The sequence below is a fragment of the Cupressus sempervirens genome, chromosome 10 (assembly GCF_028749045.1).
Source record: "Cupressus sempervirens isolate cs-2001-9-10 chromosome 10, ASM2874904v1, whole genome shotgun sequence".
In the NCBI taxonomy this organism is placed as follows: Eukaryota; Viridiplantae; Streptophyta; class Pinopsida; order Cupressales; family Cupressaceae; genus Cupressus; species Cupressus sempervirens.
In genome coordinates this window covers 151699227-151720543 of record NC_143127.1, presented here as the reverse complement: position 1 = coordinate 151720543, position 21317 = coordinate 151699227, and the positions used below count along the sequence as shown (strand labels likewise).

The 21317-nt window shown below is 35.9% G+C and overlaps 1 protein-coding gene across 1 annotated transcript in view; it reads right to left on the bottom strand.

Moving 5' to 3' along the window:
• The window catches only part of LOC149533024 (ribulose-phosphate 3-epimerase, cytoplasmic isoform-like), a 105449-nt gene extending 84360 nt beyond the window's left edge, over positions 1–21089 (bottom strand). The window contains exons 1-2 of the mRNA XM_089803737.1: positions 20837–21089; positions 20492–20749 (exon numbers count right to left, since the gene is read on the bottom strand). Of these exons, the coding sequence (XP_089659863.1) occupies positions 20492–20608 (117 nt within the window). The 5' untranslated portion in view covers positions 20609–20749; positions 20837–21089. The remainder of the gene's footprint in view (positions 1–20491; positions 20750–20836) is intronic.
• Positions 21090–21317: the final 228 nt, after the last annotated feature.

Here is a 21317-nt window from a genome sequence, read left to right as displayed (position 1 = left end):
TATAGACACAGGAGGTTGGGCAAACATAGGTTGAGGGGCTACCGCCTAGCACTGTGGAGCGTATGGTAAGCAGTGGAGAGGGTTATGGGTGTGCAGCAGGAACATCCAGTAGCACAAGAGGTAGGGATGAGAGAGGCATTTCTTGTTGATGTAGCAGCTCTAGCGACTCGAGCTCACCAAGTGTTTGCTTCTGCAGAGAATTAGACGTTGGACTCCGTAGTAAAGGAGCTGGAGGGAGTGATATCCTTTATGAGATTAGGATGCCCAGTTGCCTTTACAGTCTATTTTGAGGAGCGAGGCTGGCCGAATGTGGAGCCTACAAAGATGCGACGAGACTGGGCCATAACGAGAGACCTTGGTATGGAGAGCCGAGAAGAGGCTTTGACTCATGAGATAGTGAAGTTATACAGGGAGGCGTATTACACCCTTTGGAGGAGCCAGGTAGATCAGGTAGCAGCTGAGAGGGCTCGGGAGGAGTCAGCTGCCAAGTTAGCCACGGAGAGGGCATCCTGGGAATCTGAGAGGGCAGCCCTATTAGACAGACAAAGTCAGCTATAGAAGTTGGTAGCAAAAAAGGAACAAGTAGCAGCAAAAAAGGAACAAGTGGCGGCAGAGAAAGAGAAAGAGTTGGGAGAAATTGCAAGGATAATGCAATCAGCTTTAGAGCTTCATATGGAAGCAGAATCAGAACAGGAAGTTAGGAAAGAGCAAGTCTACAAACTACGGGCAGAGCTGAACGAGTTGAGGGCGCAGACGGCCACCACGCCAGGGATGCATCCCTCTGTTTAGTATTTATGCATTGATGTACTTAGTTTACTTTGATTTTTGTTGTATTGACGTCCAAAGACGACTTTTCTTTTGGAGGGAATGATGCTGGTAAAATCTATAGTGTAGCCGACGGGTAGAATAGTAACTGAACGGGCGCGTGATGCTTGAGTCACCCCTTCGGGAAGGCATATGTACATCGTCCAAAATGGACTTTGAAAGAGCATCGTAATCATCATCATTGGAGTTATTGTAATAAGCATATTGTGTATATGAATAAAGTATTTGTTCTACATTATTTCGTGTTATACTACATGCATTAATGTATCTTTACCTTGTATGGTAAACACAGAGAGGGAGGGAAAAGCTTCTAGATTGTCACAATTGTAAGCAAAGATAAATTCATTTAATTCTCTGAGATAGCTGACTTCATTTTCACGAACAAACTAGTTATATTCACCCATAATTTCAGATGTAAGCTTTTTATAGAAACGCTTGCAATGGAAATCCCATATCCATTAGCAGCAATAAAAGCATGCAACACCAAGAAGGAAGAAACAAGTTTACAGGCCTGAAAAAAGGAATAACCAATATCATGAAGGAAGCAGCATGTTAACAGGGCCAAAATCAAACAAAAACAGAAGAACAAACTTACAAGCTCTTACAATTGTTAGTTATAATGACCAAGTAGCTACCTTGTTGCTAACGCATAATCTATCGTCCTCAATTGGCACTTACCTTGCACTTAATGTCAACTTTATCCATTACTGACATAACATTTTTCATCTTTTGCACCTCAAAAACTATCTTAATAATTTGTTGATTTTGAGCAAAGATCCCAAACTCGCCATGAGTCTCTAATCAATTTTGACATTAGCACTATTAATTATCTTCCTGGACCTCAGATTATAACATCTATATGTTTTCCTCTTAGTTGAATATTCAAGGAATACACCTTCATCACTTGTAGGATCAAACTTTCCTATCTCATCATCTCTTCTTATATAACACTTGCTACCAAAAATTCTGAAATACTTAATTAATGGTAGATGACCAAACCAAAATTCATTTGAAGTATTACTTGTACCATACCTGATTCATGCTATGTTCAATGCATATTATATTGTGGTATTGCTTCTCCCCAGTGAACATGAGTTACCTTACCTTCAAGCATCATAGTCCTCACAGTATCAAGTATTGTTCTATTCCTTGTTTTTGCAACCCCATTTTTTTTGTTGAGTCCTAGGAGCAAATGATTGCCTAAAAATTCCATGCTCTTCACAATATGCATTGAATCAGTCTTGTGTGAGTTCTCCACCTCTATTGGACCTCAAACATTTGATCTTTAAAACCAGATTCGATCTCTACTTTCACTTTGTAAATCTTAAACTTATCAAAGGCCTTAGATTTCTCCTTGAGAAGTGCAACCCACATCATCCTTGTGTAATCATCAACAAAAAGGATGAAGTATCTCTCACTAATGTATGTTCCTGTCTTAGTAGGACCACACAGATTTGTATGCACCAGATCTAGTCTTCCTTTAGTTGAGTGTGTCTTGCTCTAAAAGTTATTCTTGTTCTGTTTACCCATCACATATTCCTTGCACATCATGTTAGTATGCTTCACTATCTTAGGTAGATCTCTAATTGCATTTGAATTACTTATCCTTACCGTATTGTTAAAGTTCACATGACAAAATCTCTTGTGCCACAATTGTCATCAATCTTTCCAACAAAAAAACTTACTCCAGAAGGATTTAACTGAAATACATTACCTCTGGTCTTTGTACCAGATGCGATCATGTTTCCTGACTAATCTTTGATTGTACATTTTCCATCCTTGAACTACAAATGATAATCATTGTCTAGAAGTCCAACACACAACAAGTTATGCTTCAATCCATCAACAAATAAGACAACACCAATGTTAGTTTTCCATCATAAGTAATAGAACTTTTTCTTATAATCAAACAAGAAGTGTTATCACCAAATCTAAAAACTTCGCCATTATACTTATTCAACTGTAAACTTATCCTTCTCACATGTCATATGGTGTGAATATCCACTATCTATGATCCATTCAGATTTCTTTTCAACATGTGAAACTATGTTTCCTCCTCGGTCATTGGACATTCATCCTTAATAGCAACAAATCCAATTTCATCATCATCACTTTTCTCTGATTCATTATCTGATGCTCTTTCACTAACATAATAACATTCTTTAGGATATTTAGACTTGTAAGGCTTAGGCCTATACTAAAGCACTCTAGTTGGACATCTAGATGCAAAATGACCAATCTTATTACATGAAAAATATTTCGAAGGCAACTTTCCTTCATATTTACCTTTACAACAATGTTCCCTTTTTGTAACCAATGCTTCAAGCTCTTCAAGCTTCCTCTCTTCTTCTTCTATCTCATCTCGATCCTTGGCATATTCACCAAGATTTCCACTAGCTCTACTAGTACTTGCACTTTTTTAAATGATTACACAACCCACCAATCAATGTTTCCTTGTTGAATCCCTTGATGAAAGGTACCGTTTCTTCAATGGCCATGATTTTGGTGTCAAAGATCTCAGAATCTTTGCCACAATCTCTTCTTCTATTCCACAAGTATTCCTTATACCAGTAATAATCTTTGTTATCCTCTAAACATAAGATTCGATAGTCACACCCTCTTGCATTCTCATGCTCTCTAACTTTTCTTTCCAATTCTGCAACTTTGCATGCTTTGTATATTTATATCCTTCAAACAATGCTTCTACCTTGACCCAAATCACATGAGTTGAATCTAATTTCTTGACTTCAAAGAATTCAGCTTCAAATAAGGCACTCATCAAGGGCTTCCCTAGCAATCATATTGCATATGAATGTTTTTTCTCCTCATCTATACATGAAGATAATTCATTCTCTAACTTTATGTTTTTCTAATTCTTTGTAATCACGCAATAATCAATACCCATTCAAATCAAATGTGTTCTCATCTTGTTCTTCCAGCTATCATAGTTATCACCATTAAATTTAGAATTGTTCTTCTTGTAACCCATCTTGGATCTCCTCAAGTTGTTAGGCTTCCTTCTCAAAGAGGAGCATGCACTCTGATACCAATTATTAGGAATAACAGTACACACCACACAATTGAAAGGAGGGCGGGGTGAATCACTTGTGTGCAACAATTATAAACTTCAAACTTCTTAATCAAAACACCAACCAAGAAAACAGTGCATAACAAGATGAAAACCAACACCATAAGAAAAATATTTTTTGTTCTCAAGGAAAACCCTATTCTCGAGGAAAACCCTATTAAGGGAAAATCCCCAGTGGGGATGATACCCACAAGATCATCTACTAATATGAAAATGTCCCTATTAGAAACCCTAACTCTGTTAGGACTCAATACAATAAATTTAGTACATTTGTCCCAGTTGAAGGACAAATCCATGTTAAAGGATTGAACCAGGGTTGATGAGAATTGTTGGGTGGATATTTTGCAACCGACAGTTTAAGTAAAATTTGGTCACAAAATAGGTAGATCAGCCACAGCGTGTGAGACAGAGTCTCTCCTACCTCCCCCTTCTCACCGTTCCTTGGATGAACTCAAGGTAAGCAAGAAGTTGAGAGATTTTTAAAAGGTATTACAGTTACCAATACTTTTTCCTCAGAACTTTCAGAAAAAAATCCACTTAGTCATGGAGCGAGTAATGGGCAAGATGAAAATTCTAACTACACTTCTATCTAAAGTTGTAAACGGTGATATCGATGAACCAACACTAACTCAAAGGCTAGCTGAAAGCAAACCAATTTGGCTCTAAGTCCAATCTTAATCTATGTTATAAGAATAATCTTTATTATTGGGGCACAAAGACTTCTAGAAGTAAAGAATTCTAACTATTTTTGTGAATTAAGAAGGCGATACAAGCTACAATCAAAGCTCTTAGTCTATGTATCACCACAATCGCTCTAGTCAAAGCTTCGGCTCTACTTGCTGCTTAATTCTTTAATGCTCAATACTAAAGACACAAAAACACATGAATCGAAGATAACAAATGCAAATCAAAGTCAAAGCTTCCAACTTGCACTAATCACAATTGCACTCAATCAAAGTTCAGCTCCAATTGTTTCTTTATATTCACTTTTCTTTCAAAATAGTACTACATAATCGAAGTTATGCTTGCACAATTTCTCCAAAGCTTTCTTGCATACAATAAAATATTTTTACAATGAGGGGGCACTCCTTTATGTAGGCAAAGGAGTTGAGGAGGAAAAAGTGGGAGCAACTCAACCAACTTTGACCTTTTCTAACTAAACGAGAGAAATTATTGGATTACATGTCATAAGGAAATGTAAATTGAATTACAAGTAATTACAAAATTCATGCGATACATCCTCTCCAATCTGTAAACATGAAAAAACGGAAAGAAAATACAAAACGAAAAAGGTTGAAACAACCCTAAGGATTGTTCTTAAGTGCCTTGAATTTGATGATGACATCACAAACTGTAGGAAGATCTGAGATTTCCATTGTCTTTGATATAGCTTCTATTCTAACTGTATCAACGTATGCTGATTTTACAATTTTACAATTCTGCTAGAGAATCTTATAGATGCTTTGCTAATGATTTGTACAAAGCGAACCTATTCATTGTGTGGGAACCAAATTCTTCAAAATCTAAATCAACATTAACTCTGACTGTATATTCTGAAGTCATCTCCTCCATTGTGACCAAGTTGTCATGTTCAGTAAGAACTTGGGATCTCATTTGTTCCAGGTTGCACATGATCTCAGTTTCAATTGACTGAAAGTCTTCTAAGGTTGCCTGCTACTTTGTTACAAGCTTCCTCAACATCTCTTCCTTGTAACCCATGAGTCTATGGCACCTGTAGAACATTTTGCAAGATGGGTGCAACTAGGCCATCCAAATCAGAATTGGCGATTTCATCCCAATCACATAGAATTTCCTTAAGGTGTTAGCTTCTTGATTCAAATATGCAATTAGGTCATGCAGCATCTCTTTAATACCTCTGATAGGTTCAAGAATTTTGGCCGCATCTTTAATGGCCTAAACTCCTATAGAGACAACTTCTCCAAACCAAGTCTTTTCTGCTTCCATTATCCATTTATCTCGAGGTGTCTGAGATGTAGTAACTGCATATTGTGAAGATTGTTGTTGAGTGAACTTGTATTTTGGCCGGTTAAGTTCTTCAAACGGTTTATCCACCAACAGTTCAACAACCTCTACAAATCTAGTCTTTCAGAATCCACTATAATTCTTGAAACAATCTTGTCTTTCAAAGAATTAGACTTAGTTTTCTTAATAGGAAGATTATGTGGGGGTGACACAATCTTCATTCTCTTCATAGTGATCTTTCCCAACATATAGGCAAACCAAACCCTTCATCTGCCGAATCAAGAACAATGACAACCATTGACATTGATCCTAATTGTATTTACATTGCAATTGAGCATGCTTCAGTTTGTACAGTTGTTCCGAGAGGTGCCTGATGAAAAGATTTTGTCATGAATGCTTCAAAACCAATCATTGAAGTATCGAGTTGGGAAACTTGACCTTCCATGAGTATTGGGAAATCTTCAAATACATTTCCCAAATTCTCACATTGCTCAGCTATGAGAATAGGAGCTGCTAAAGAGATAGGAAGTGCTAATGTGTTTACTTTCAAGGCAAGGATGGTAGGTGTGAAAACAATGGAGAATGAATCCACATCATCATCTATGACACTCGAAAAACACCAATGGATGGACCTTGATGGTTTATTGGTCTTGGAGGGGAAATGATCATAGCCTCTCTTTCCTCTTCATCCTCCTCATCAGATTCCTCCTAAGGTTCTTGAGCTTGCACAGATGCTCGTGAGGATTCTAGAGGTGATTTAGACCCCTTTCTGCTTTTCAACTTAAACTTGAGGGATTTGACTGAAATGGACGAAGATGCACCATCCTTGCTTGAAATTTCCAGTTGGGATTTCCTTCCAGGTGGTCCAAAACTACCACAGTCTACCCTAAGCTTAGGATTCATCCTTTTCAGGCCTTTGATCTTTAACCATTTTTTGGTATTTTTCAAGATAAAAACACCTTCATTCTGCTGCCAATGTATGGGAAAAGGGCATTGCTTGTCAAAACCAGCATGATGGTATTATGGATCAAGAATATTACCATCATCTTCAATTTGGAGATTGGATGGGATTTCGAGCATGTTAAGATCAATGATCTACTGTAATGTGAGTCTGCAGTAGTCCATCCTCATGATGTCTAGCTCCGTGCACAAGTCAATCCATATGTCCTCTATGCGATGGACATGGGTGAATGCTCTTTTGATCATTGAGTGCATTCCTTGATAATCAAAATCATACCTAGCTTTAAACTTCTTCAATGTGATAAGCCGAAGTTCTATCTCCATATTTTTCGCCTTGTATACTAAATTGATCATATACTAACCAATCACCAAGGGCTTGGCCGTAGTGATACCGAATTCTGGCCTCTGTTGAGTATTTTGATAAGACCACACTTCCATGAGCTCTCTAGTCAGCTCCATTAGTATGATTTTGTCGGTAGCATACCTTGGAAAGGTATATGGCTCTCCTTTAAAATACCCAACTCTCAAATAAGTGAAAGTTGGAAATTGCAAGAAGATACAACCATATTGGTTTACCTTGTCCTAGGCTTCCTCAGATACTCTTTGGATTATGAGTTTCTTATTAAATAAACACTGAAAATGTCCAAAATATGCATCTTGGACTCTCCTATGGTGATATTGTTGTGTGCCAAGGTGATTTGATCATAATATTCCCAAATAGGAAATTGAAGCTAATCTCCTTTGGTTGAAATCCCTAAGAAAGATCTCATGGAAGTGGCAATGTAGACCGAGTAGGAGTTCATGTGAAATGGTTTTGAGGTTCCCACAGTGAGCAACTGTTCACAAAGTATGGTACTGATAAGCTCTACCCAGAAGATAGGTTCATTATCAAAGATCTGGGAAATGAATTTGTACATCCATGGCTCGAAGCCACTGGAATCTTTGAGATTGCATACCCTGCTAAGGAAAGTAATCAAGTCCTTCCATTCTAGATTAAAGTTATATTTGTTAATGGTTTTGGGCCATCTTGAAAAAAAAATTCTTTTGACCTTTAACCAATATGCATTTATATAGTTCTGATAATTTGCCTTCTTTTCATTACAACTCCAAAGACATCTCCTTTGACAGATCCACACACTCTGCATTTTGAGGAACTTTAAAGATCTATTCAATTACTTTTGGGTCAAGGCTAATGATGACCTTTCCATTTGCATCCTTGATTGTCTTAGTCTTTGGACTTAAATGTCGTGCACATCCTATGACGAATTTTGGTTCCAAGGCAGCCATAGGGAAAGTAGACACCAAATGAATATTATTTTTCTTGATGTGTCCCATTTCTTGATTTGAAGGATCCTCAACCCTTTGTAAGAAATCAGACATATCAACATGCTCGATCTTTGTGTCACAAACATTATCTAGAGGAGACGAGACACGAGATGGAGATGCATGAACTCTCTGTCAAGTTGGTACTTCATCGTTCCTTTGGATTTTGTGGATGAGGACATATCTTGTGCTGCAACATGAAAAATCCAAAATGTGAATACATCATCAATGGATATTGATTCCATAAAGATGTTGATTCTTGACTGGCAAAAATGGATCTATGAGGGGCAATATGCTCGTAGTATGGATTCAAAGGTCTTATGCAATGGCTTCGAATGGAAATGGTAAGCATATGCAAATGACTAAAATGAGATTCAGAGAGATGAAATATATGTGGGTAAAGGACGGGTTCTTATGTAAATGCTTTGAGAGGTGTAGGCTAAACACGTGGGAATACATGCAAATAATAACTTTTGGCTTTTAAAGAGTGACCTTTAACCAAAATCAGGTTCTCCAGATGTAATTCTATGTAAAGTGATTTACATGTAACATGCAATTAGGTTTGGAGGATGGAAATGCATGTAAATGGGAATGAAGAATGAGATTACATGTAAGTGTGGATGGAGAATGGGAATACATGTAAACGCATATGGAGAATGACATGTAATGTGCTTTGGCATGTGATGATGGATGCGAAGTGAAATGATGCACTTGCATGAAAAGGTGGAAAATGGAATGAAGGGAAAGGATCTCGCATTCTTGGGAAAGAACCTACAACTACTTCAAAAAGAAGAAAAACAAAACAGCAAGCACACAACCAACGAAACTAAACACAAAACAAAAATATACCTTTGGTCTTTGACTAAAACATGACAAGAACAAAGTTGCTCTCTTATGCAAATTCGAATTTAGAATTTGGGGAAATTCTAAACACTCAAAAATGGAAGTACTCATCTTATTTAAAGAAAATTGCACTTTACATGGCATTTCTTGGGTAAAATGTTCAAGGATGAATGAAAAGATGCAAAGAAAAAGCAAAGGATTAAAAACTTCAACTTACTTGGTGATCAAAGAGCCAAATGTGGAGGATTGATAGATTTGAAGAAAGATTCTCCTCCAAATTCGAATCCACAAACAACTATATTGACTTCTTCAACTTTGCAAATGATGGAGATCAATGAGTAATCAATGGGCCTTTTTAGCATAGATATGCCAAAAATGTGCTCAAAAACCCTCAAGAAGAGTGTTGTTTTTGCAAAAAACCAAGTAGAGAGACATTTTTACGAAAAACATGTTCTCAAGTTACCATGACATGAGTCGTTTCTGAAATTGGATGGCAAAAACGTGGTCACCAACAGCAAGAATACGGATTGAAACTTCAAAACAATCCTCCTTGATCAAATACATGATCTAAATACTCCAAATCTGGATTTTTTTGCTAAAACGTGCCCTCAAAACACCATAAAATATATCATTTTTTGCAAGAAATTCATCGTCTAATGCATGAAGATGCAAAAATGACCCTAGTCTCATGGATTTCAAGCCATACAATGGGTGAATCTGGAGTTTCTTAGCAAAAACATGTTCTTGGAGAGCAAGAACATGAACGATTTTGCCCTCTTTTGCAAATTCGTAGTCTTAAGATGCATTTGCATGTATTTCAAAGGCAAATCACACTATATAAGGGAGTTTGCATGTTTTAAAATGCATGGAAATGAAGGCAAGAGGCAAATTGCACTCTATAAGCCTCATTACATATTTTAAAATGCAAAGGAATTGGTTTCTTATGCAAATTGCACTCTTGGAGTGCATTTGCATGTTTTAAAATACATGCATTTAGAGTCTAGATGCAAATCACACTCTAGGAGGTGCATTATACGTTTTAAAACTTGTCAAAACCAAGAATATAGTGGAAAATAGCATTCTCCAAGGGTCATTGCATATTTTAAAAACAATGCATTTTCATATCTTTGAGCCTTTAGATGCAAGTCACATTATAGGAGAGCCATTGCATGTTTTAAATTACGTGCATTTACATGTTTTAAATTACGTGCATTTACATGTTTTAAGTATTTCAAAATGACTCTCTAGTGCAAGTCACATTCTCTAGAGGCAGGGCTGGGAAACATGTATATGCACAACTTAAGTGATCAATTAAGCACATTTCTAATTGAATTTTGAAGAAATACCACTTAATTGGGTCAAAAATAACATTTGCACTGTATAGTTAATATATTATGTGCAAATATCATTTCAAAAAGCAGTATTTATCTTAGATGTTTTAAATAAATCATAAAGTAACTCAAAAATAAATCAAATGATACAGTTAATAAAGTCACTTAAGTGAAAAAATTAAAAAACAACTCAATATGAAAATATAATATAAAGTGCTCTATAGTCACTTAAGTGATAAATTTAAGTGATAAAGTAACTAAAAAACATAACATAAAGTAAATTTATGTTAAATTTTTCAAAAAAATGAATGTCAACCTCAAAAAATAACATGATAATTTAAATCATGCAATTGCATCTAGAGAGTCCACCTTTTGGGCACCTATTTATTCATATCTTTTGACTGCCAAGTTTGATTAAGCCCCAAGATATACTAAATTGAAGGAAAAATCGAAAGCAATGATTTGAGCAAAACCTAAAAACCAAAAGCATACAAACAAACTCAAAAACGAGAAGGACAATGTAGGCTTCAAAAATCAAGCATAGGCTCAACAAACAGAAAAACTAAAAGGACTTGACAAAAGCCTTCAATAAAAGGAATCATCATATCAATTGAGGTCAATCCGTTGATCAATATCGGCCAATTAAATAATGAACAACTCAAAGAAAAATGAAACTAAGTTGAATTTTTTTTTGCACTGTTACCTACATTTTGTGGTGACAATATGTAGGACAACAAGAACAAAAGGCTCACTGCTAAAGGCATTGTTCGAAGAGAGAAGGTTAAACCCACCTTCAAGAAGACTCAATGTCTGAAATGAGAAGGTTAAAGCCACCTTCGAAGGTTTACAAATTTGAATAGTGAACTGACTGATGACAAGACTAAGGAAGTTTCAATGAAGTACACTTAGGAATGAACCAAATGAACAACAAATCCTCAAGCATAGACTGTTCTAAGTCTCTTGCCAAGCTTTATGCTTGCAAACCTTAAGTCAAACTTGTCAACAAGTTATTCCCTAAAGACAACAACCATGGCATATTTCTTTGTCATTGGCCTGCAATTGATCTTCACTAAAACAACTGTAACTTACTCAAATCATCACATAAAGAGCTGTGACCATAGACATAAGGTCTACACTCATCCTACAACACATCAAAGCTGGCATACTCAAGAATGTTGTACATTGTCTATACTGTTTTGATCAATAGCTTGTAACACACATAATCTAAGACTATCTAACTCCTTTCTGAAACTCTTGAAGATATGTTGACATCAATGACAAAACCTACATGCCAACAATCATCTAACAACAATTCCAACTCAACAAACTCCCTTATCATCAACAATATCTCCAATACTCAACGTTGGCCCTTTTATAAATCATTTTCCTTTAACTTTGGACGCCCCTTTTACATTAGGGATGTTTATTACCTTGAGTTGGCCCATGTTTTGGTGATAAATGTATTCTTTATCCTAGGTTGGCCCCTTATATGGAGAGTTGGCATTATATCCTTTGCCAAAGTTTGGTATAAAAAGGGATAAGACTGCTTTTTGGTGGGGCATGACGCCTTAACTAGAGATGGTACCTAACTTTCATCAATCAAAAATAGATGGGAGCAGTTGCACTTGTGTACCTCAAGTCAAGGTGCAACATTACACCATCATTCCCCCATAATTGCAACTTAGAAGGTAATGAAAATGAAGAATGAGAAATGGATCTATAAAACAAGCAATGTAAAGTACTCACACACACTTATATAACTCCCCCATGGAAGAGAATGAAGCACCCTCATCCCTTCCCCATTCCTCCAAACCTAAGAAATAATAAAGAGAGAGACTAGGTAGCCCAACCAAAATATAATGCCTCCTATACCTAAGCACACAAGACAATATAGTAGGCCAAAGAAGATCGTTGTGCACTGAAAAACATTCATTTCATTAGGAAAAATTGGTAAGTGCATATAGAGGGCCTTCCCAATCTGAAAAGGAAAAAGAGAGAAGAAAATACAAGATGTCTCTAGTAACTACAAGTCAATCCCCAAGTTGGTGATGAGAGATGCCAAGATCAAATCAGGTGTCTTAAGCCTAGTTGATAATTGTGGTAAATCAAAATATCATATAGCAGGAGATGTAGAAGTGCCAAAAAAGACGGAAATGCACTTCTAGAAGCATTGCCATCAAAGACAAAAAAATGAAGCCCTCAACGGTATGCTAAGACTTTAACTAGTTTAGATAGCTTGCTGGGAAAAATTTCCAAAGGAAAATCTCCCTTTTTTGGTGATGCTGCTGATGGTTAGTTTTTTTATTTTAGTAGGTTGTTAATGTGCTGCTATTGTTAATGTTGTTAACTTTACAACCTTTCGGCTGTTGTTTATAGGGGTTGTTGATGTTTTGGTAGACTTTAGTAAGATAAACTTGCGAGATCAAAGAGAAATTACTATAATTACAATGATTCATATATATATATAATTAAGTCTTCCATTATATTGATTATATTAATGAATAGACATGTCCCATGAAAAGACATGTCTCTTCTTGGTTTATTCCTCATACAAATTCAAAGAGATTGATGCATTTGAAAAACACATACCAAAATAATATGACTCTGCTATTACATTTGCAGCTATCTTTGGAAAAACAACATGGTATCAAAGCCATGTTTTTTCTATAAAGCCTAACAGCTTGAAACTATATCAAAGAAAGGAAATAATCAATATACAATCCTTTCAAAGGAGGAGAAATCAAAACATTGTCATCCAATGAAGAAGAGTGTGATTGGAGACCTAACATAAATCTTGATGTGTGGTAGAGAAGAAGCTACAAGCTGTTGTTGAGTAGTGAATCAGGGTTGTGAGTGCTACGTTGTGGGATGCCCACCCAGTGTCGAAGAAGCACAGGCAAGGAGTTTGAAATGTTACTTGTGCTCAAGACTAGAAGACACACTATTGGCAGATCCAGTCAGCATATGACTGCGCATTAGGAATGGAGGGAGTGTGGAAAAGAGATTAATGCGCTCTCTATTGAGACACGATAAGAATAATGGAGATCGTGATCTACGGAAGCGAGCATCACTATATAGCTTCTTACCTTATATGGACACAAAAATATAGCACTAAGGAACAACATCACATGCACCGCCATAGAACTTATATATCTATGCACACAAATAAGAAGATATGCACAAAGATTAAGAGGAGCAAGAAAACTTTATAAGAACAAAAAATGGTAGGAGAGTTAGGAAGGGTAGCTAGCACGAGGAAGGATGACATTTTGAGTATCATTGACCACAGAGAATGTGCAAGCAGTAATATGCTCCCGAGATCCGCCTTCGACTAAAATTCCTATCAAGCATCATTTTACATCATCAATCTTCTATATTCATCTATAGCGCACTTTGGAACAATTAAGGAAAGATTATATCATTCGTCGAATGACCTAGGTGGGCTCTGCTTAATCAACACTTACAATGTTTTTGGTACAAGCATAAAGGAAGAGATATTAAATATGACCAAAGAAGAAAACCAATCTGCTAAACAATTCAAAGACTCTTAGACTTAAGTCAATGGATTACTGTGTGTTGTGGAGGAGAAGTGTTACAATTTGGAGGAGGTGAAGAAGAGCCTATGCCTCATCGATGGGAAGGATTTTACTGCCTTTCTGCTTACATTCATGTGTTGCATCCTTGACTGTTGTTTAAGAAATGCATGTGTCAAAGGGAATTGGGATGCACTTGAATATTGTGGAGTAATATTAATGATGTTGCAATGTGGAGTTGTTTGATAGGGTTGTTGACGCAGAGCGTGTTGTATTTTGTATGTGAATCGTATCATGGCTAAAGCATTCATAAATTGTGGATAGTCAATCAATTAGAGGACTATAATCTTGTCTAGTAAGGTCATGAGATGACATTACTGTATTTTACGTATCTTCGTATAAATATTTCATAATGATATTGAAAATGTAGTTACTGGAGATGTAACGATTCCATTAGGGAGAATATAGAATGGAATAGATTTGAAGTTGGTGATTTAGAAAGGGATACTATTGTGGCATATCTCTAATCGCATATCCTTTGGATACGTCACTACATATGTATTAAGCATCATAAATTTTCCATATTAACATTCGGATAAAAAGAGCAAAACCTTGTACATCGTCAACACCCACCTTAAGGTTCTTATCGTAACACTAGACTGTCAATAGCAAAGAGTGCAATAGTCACAAGAAATATTAAAAAAGGAGAAGTCAAGGAAGATCTAGTCAGTCCATTTATTCCTAAGTTGTCGTTTCCACTGATTTTACCATTGCAGTGAAAGAAAATAAATTAAAGACCAACATATGTACATACGTTGGCACCCACTTAAAAATTCAGAAAAGGCACATACAAACTATCAAAAATCCAATTACATTCATTGAGGGAAGTGGTCATCAAATTAACAAGCGATGAGAAAGAGTCGCCAACGGTCGGACCAATCAACGGGAAGGATGTTGATTTAACTATTATAAAGTAAAATCAAGTTATAAGGAAATAGAAGCATCGAGTCCCAATCAAATTAAGACCACCATTAATGACAAGCACGTGGTGTATATAAAACATGGACAAGGGTCTTAGGAAAGTAGAGGCTTGTGGTACAGACCTAATAAAGTGATGACAAGGACAATCAAGGATGTTGATGTCCATATAAGTATTTATTTTTTGAGTATAAGAATTATCTATTCATAGCAGTCTTTCTCTTATTTTTTGTATTTCAATACATAATATGAGATTTATTTGCCTTGATCTTTTCCAAGAATGTTCTTGTAGGAAAAGGAGGACCTCTATCAAATTAAGAGGGAGTCTGACACTTCTTTAAGAGCAAAAGAGCTCAAAAGATTGATGTTCAGAGGGAGTCTAACAATTCATCTGAAGGAGTGGATAGAGGATATGTTTCAGTTCATTTTGAAGATCTTGATCATATTAGAATTAGAGGGAGTTTTGACTTCATGTAAACTTTTGGTATCATGCGTGTGATTGTATGATTTAATGGACCTACCCCCTATGTACATCATGAGGAAGTGATGACTTCCAAATGATCATCACTTGTATTTGCATAAGTTATTGAAAGGTGACAATCTTACAATAACTAAATTTTCTATTATGATTGATATCATGCGACTTGATGTTCTAGGAAGCCATTACTCACAATACTTGGTGAATATCTTGCATCTCGACATTCTGGAAGACCATTACTCAAAGAGTATTTGATAAATATCATTGATATACTGGGAGACCAATACTCATGATATCAGATGTGATATCAAAACTTTTTTGAGTAATTGGTGAATATCATGTATTTTGGGAGACCGATACTCATGATATAGGTGATATCAACAATTTTGAGTACTTGGTTGATATCATGTGTTGACACTCTAGGAGCCCCAATACTCATGATATCATATGTGATATCAAACCTAATTTGAGTACTTGGTGAATATCATACATTGATATTCTAGAAGACCAATACTCATGATATCAAATGTGATATCAAAATGTTACTTAGAATATTATATTTGCCATACCTAATATTGCCAATGGTGTAATACATGTCATGTGCTTATCCTCCCTAGCTAAGAGGGAATGTTGATGTTTTGGTAGCTTTAGTAGGATAAAACTATGAGATCAAAGAGAAATTAATATAATTACAATAATTCATATATGCATACAACTATAATTAAGTTTTCCATTATATTAATTATATTAATGAATAGACATGTCCCATGAAGGTACATGTCTCTTCTCAGTTTATTCCTCATACAAATTCAAAGAGATCGATGCATTTGAAAAACGCATACCAAAATAATATGGCAGTGCTATTACATTTGCAGCAGTGTTCGGAAAAACAACAGAGGCAGCACCCCGGTTTTGCTACTTATCGATATAAAAAATAAAAATTACATAGATATATAGCCAATCTATAGGTTTTGACACCTTTTTGATGCAACAGCGCAGTCCATTTTGTTCAAAACTGCCTCAATATGTGTGTAGTTTGTAAAAGAAGCAAAAAATGTAGTAGACCGAAAACAGGAAAAAGGTGTCCAATTTGGATAAAACAAAATTCAACCCTTAGTTTTCAGCTGCTCTGGATGAAATGGTGATTTTTGACAACACCCAAGAATCGCTGAAAGCTGATCAATCCACTAGAGTTTCAATTTGAAACCCCAAATCCTTAAGGGACACGAACAAATCCCGTACACAAATAGGGCTCTAATACCATGTATGATACAATGACAATCCAAACATGTAAACCTAGATCTAGGTCAATGAAGAGAAGTTACACACAATACATGCAAACACAAATTATGAAGGAACAAAAAATATCAACTATTTTCCAATATCAAGGATGTAAAATTGATTAGAACAAAAATTTGCCTACAAACAGGCACAAATCAAGAAGATTACAAGTCCAGTAGGTCACAAGTTTAATTCACAACACTCCCACTTAGGAAGTAACTTATTAAATCTAAGATAGAGGTAATTTTGATTGAACAAAGGTGGCAACTAAATAGCATCAATCAAAGATTAAGGAGATATTGGCAGCAGTTGTGTACATTAAGGAAGACATATTATTAGCTACCTAAGTAAGAATACTTAAATAATCCTAACATGTAAGATTGCTTATTAATGGGTGCAATATTAAATGCTAACTTTGATTTCTTTCTTTAGATTTTGAATGAATGCCAAATATCGTTGCTCTAAGTACTGAAAAAAGAATTTCTTCGAGAAAGGAAAATCATAAGTGATATGGCTGTTGTCTTTCAAGATATAATTCCCTGTGATTAATACTACTATACCAAAACTGTCAAACCCAAATAAAATATGCACAGTCGAACAGAAGTTCCTTCTTGTGCACATGTACTTATAAAACAAAAGATATCCACTGTAACTCTCCTCTATTAGCTATGCAAAACTGCAATGTCCCCTTTCTAGGTGACAAGAGATGAGTAGATGGTTGCCTATCACCTGAGTTCCCATAGGTCAAGAGGCTGTTAAGAGGATTCACCTTAGGACTTCTTGTGCAGATTCAAGTTGTTTTAAGCGAGGTTCCAGTTTGCCTGTAGGGCTCAGTCAGTATCAGGGATCATGCAGCTTCTGACAAAATTTTATTTTGAGCCCTGGTTTGCATTTTATGAGGAAATAACTTATTATTTCCTAAGTTTGAGATTATGAAGTAACAAAGCAATTAAATAAAATAAAGTTATTTATTAATAAAAAGGGGAAATGAAACCTAAAATTAGGGCTAGGGTTGGATATAAAAGTGTTTAGGCAGCTCATTTTATGCATCCATGATTGAGAATTTACACCTACAGGTTGAGAGCCTCAAGTATGGAGTTTTAAGTATATCTGTGGCTATATGGACGGAAACCCTTGTGCCTTGTGGGCTGGATGTTCAACCAGCTGCACTCTTATTCCTATTTGTGAGAGAATTTCGTATTGATCAACTAAGAGAGCATTGGCGAGAGATTCTTCAAAAGAAATTGCCAGATTTAAGTGTGTTTTGATGGCTTAGAAGAGTTTGTTCCATTGATTTGAGAATTCTATGAAGAGTTTGTGAGAATTCATTCCCAGCTGTGCTGTACACACTTGGAGGGAGGTGGAGATGAAAAAAGAAGTTGTTGTATAAACAGAAGCTCGTGTTTGCAATATACAGATCAGGCATAAGATGTCAGCAGTTTCAGGCCACTTCACCTCATTAAGTCACTCATACTTCAGGTCCAGCCATACCAGAACTGTACCATAGCTCCAGCCATGCTGTCAACTAGGGTTAAATGCATTTGCAGCAGATTAGAGGTGAATTTGGCCATAGAATTGGGTGCCGAAGTAATAAGTTCAGGGATTGATTTTTTCCAAGTTTTACCAGCAATTCTATCTCTTCTAATATACCTGGTATGATTTGGTGAGAATTGTTGGGCAATAAAATAGAGAGATGGAGTCATGTTGAGTCACTACTCATGAAATATGGATCAATGAGTTTGACTCAAAATCACAGAGTTAAATCCTGATAGCAATATCACAATTTGACTTGTTGTGAAAATTATCTCCTACTTATTAATAAAACAGAGATTTCAGATTTTCTTCACAATTATATTTATTGCTGGTTATGCTTACTATAAGTCTGTAATGTTTTCTTGCATCTCCCAAAACAAGAAAAATACCAAAATTTGGAAAAACCACTTCTAAATCAGAACAGTTCATGAATGAGTTCGTGACTGATATGAAGCAATAAAGAGTGATTTTTCATTGTCATCAGTTGTTCTTTGGTTGTGCATCCTTGTATTTCATATCTATATGTTTAATATGATATTTGGCAACAAAATTGAGTCACTATCAATCAATAGGAAACTCAGGAAAGTCAGACCAAACTATGCATACCAACAGTTTGTCAAAATGCCTGCGAGACAAAACTCAAAATTTGAGAACATAATAGAATAGGATCATTTAAAAACTTCAGACAAAAAAGTAATGGAAGAAAAAATAATCATAAAACATTTAATTTTCTAGTTGTTAACTCTTTAAATTTTGTTGGTATATGGAAACAAAATGCAGTATGTTTGACAGAATAATGATTCGTCGTGTTTGAATGATTATATTAAAATCGCAAATCTCATAAATATTTAAACCATAGAGATAAAGATCGAGGGAAAATGCAGTGCATACAACGCTTATGTGAGCATAAAGTTACAGACTGACAAAAAATTGCAAAGAATGGTTATAACGTTTACACTTGTTTGTGTCTTGTTGTGAAGTGAAGCCAAGATGTCCCAAGTGCAAACATGTTGTGCTTTCTCCTCAGGCAAACATAGACATAGAATATTTTAGAAACGATAAACGTGGCATCTTTTCTTCAAATAATCAATGGCCAGTGTCTCATCAAGCAGGATGCGATCAAGTGGTAAATCGTTGAAGCTTCATAGCAATGCCCCAGGTAAAATCTCCAGGACATGTCATTTGAAAGTTAGTAAGGTACAACATCCTGCTCAGGGTATAGTGCAAGCCTAGAGACAAGGTCAGCTGGTTGACTCTGATGAAAGAGCTACCTCCTAGTCAGAGTGTTTAACCCAAAGTTTACTCTGCAATGAAAGGTCAGCAGACTAAAGGAGAAAAGGCGTATATCATGTAGATAGGGCTTCGTTTAGTTCCTGGAAGATGACAGGAATTGGTTTTTCCAAAATCTGGATTTGAAAATTTTTGCAGTTGTTTCAAAATTGGCAAAATGGAATTAGCATATCGGACTTCCAATTTTGCCTCAAAACCAGATTTTCCAACCTCTTACTAGCAAGTAGGAATTGAAAATCAAAACATGGTTATGTTTTTAAAGGAGTGTAAAAACAATAGATTGGACTACTTTTTTTAATTTGCCTTCAATTCCAAGCTTACGCAAAAAAAATGTGTCTTCACACGCATCTTCCGAGTGAAACAAACGGTTTAAGTAAAATTCCAAAAATCAAAATGAAGATTTGCAAAACCTTGATTTGACTAAACCAAGATTTGTAGAAATCCTGGTTTTTTAAATTCCACCAACCAAACAGACCCTAGAAATGTACAAGTACATCCTGTTTTTAAATTAAACAAGATACCAAATGGAGCTATCAGTTCATAAACAAGCTATACAACAAAAGTAAGTTTTTTTCTTCAAGGAAGAAATAAGCATACAAAACCGAGAAACCCCAGAAACACGTGTGAGGCATCCTTTGTCATTTGATCACAACAATATTAGAACATTATTCTACTCTTCATTAACCTCCGGCTATTGCCTCCCACCGCTTCTCTCCACTTCCCCAAAAAATATTACTAAATTAATTAAAATTACACAACAACATTTAATTATAGAAACGCAAAATTGAATTTTTCTATATCTGTAATTAAAACTTGTTACTTCGACAGTCCATGAATAAGCTAGAAAGAGCTGCTGGAGTCACTTAACTGTGTATAAGTTTTTCATCCACATTCTGAATTACACTTTATGATCCAATCAAGAAGAAGATGATGAAAATCATCCCACACGACCATCCCAGATCAATATCAGTTTTGTCAAATGAAAAGATTGTTAAAAAATTGGAATAAGCAAATGAAGAACAAGTAAAGGAAATTTCAAACATACCATGATGTCCATGTGCAGCCAATCTGCACCATTTTCCATCATATACTTGGCCTCAGAAGCTAGATTTGCAAAGTCCGATGACAACATTGATGGAGCAATCTTCGGTGTAACACCCATCTGTGCACTCCCTCCTGTCCCAATCCTAATCCACCACTACTCTCGATTCAATTCGATTCGTTCTGTAACAGCTATGCCCACGATTCAATTTTCGCCCTCAATTCGATTCCTTTGTTAAGAAACTCCACCCCTGAATCAAATCTGATAAAAAATCATCACCTAATATTAGCTTTAGACGTACAGTGGCGGAAGAATGTTGAAAATATTGACAATCCCGCTTTCCCTTACTGCGATTATTTATTGTAATGAATAGTTTGCTCGATAAACTCCAGCCAAATTTGACCAACCCGCTCTGCCATATGAGATTGTAGTTCTAATAAGATCGCTTTGGTATGAAATTGAAAGGCCGTCTTCAACTACTTTTGGCCAATACACCAACCTCAAGGTTCATTCCAAAGCGATTCTTTTGGGGGTGTCTCGCTACCTCTCCACTAGCTTATTTTGGGGCGAGTGTGGCAAAACTAGTCTCGTTGCTATCTTTTTTTCAGTTCCTGCCTCCAGGAGGAATACTTACGCATTCGTGAAGGTGCATAAAACAGAATTACTGCAACCAATAACATGTTAGAATTAAATCATTACTAAAGTATGTTCAAAAGTTTTTATTTTTCATACATTTTAAAAATTAGAAAATTATTAATTATCTAAACTTTTATTGACTTCCATCGAAAAAGGCAGGGATTAACTCGAAATTAGAAAAAATATTTAAATA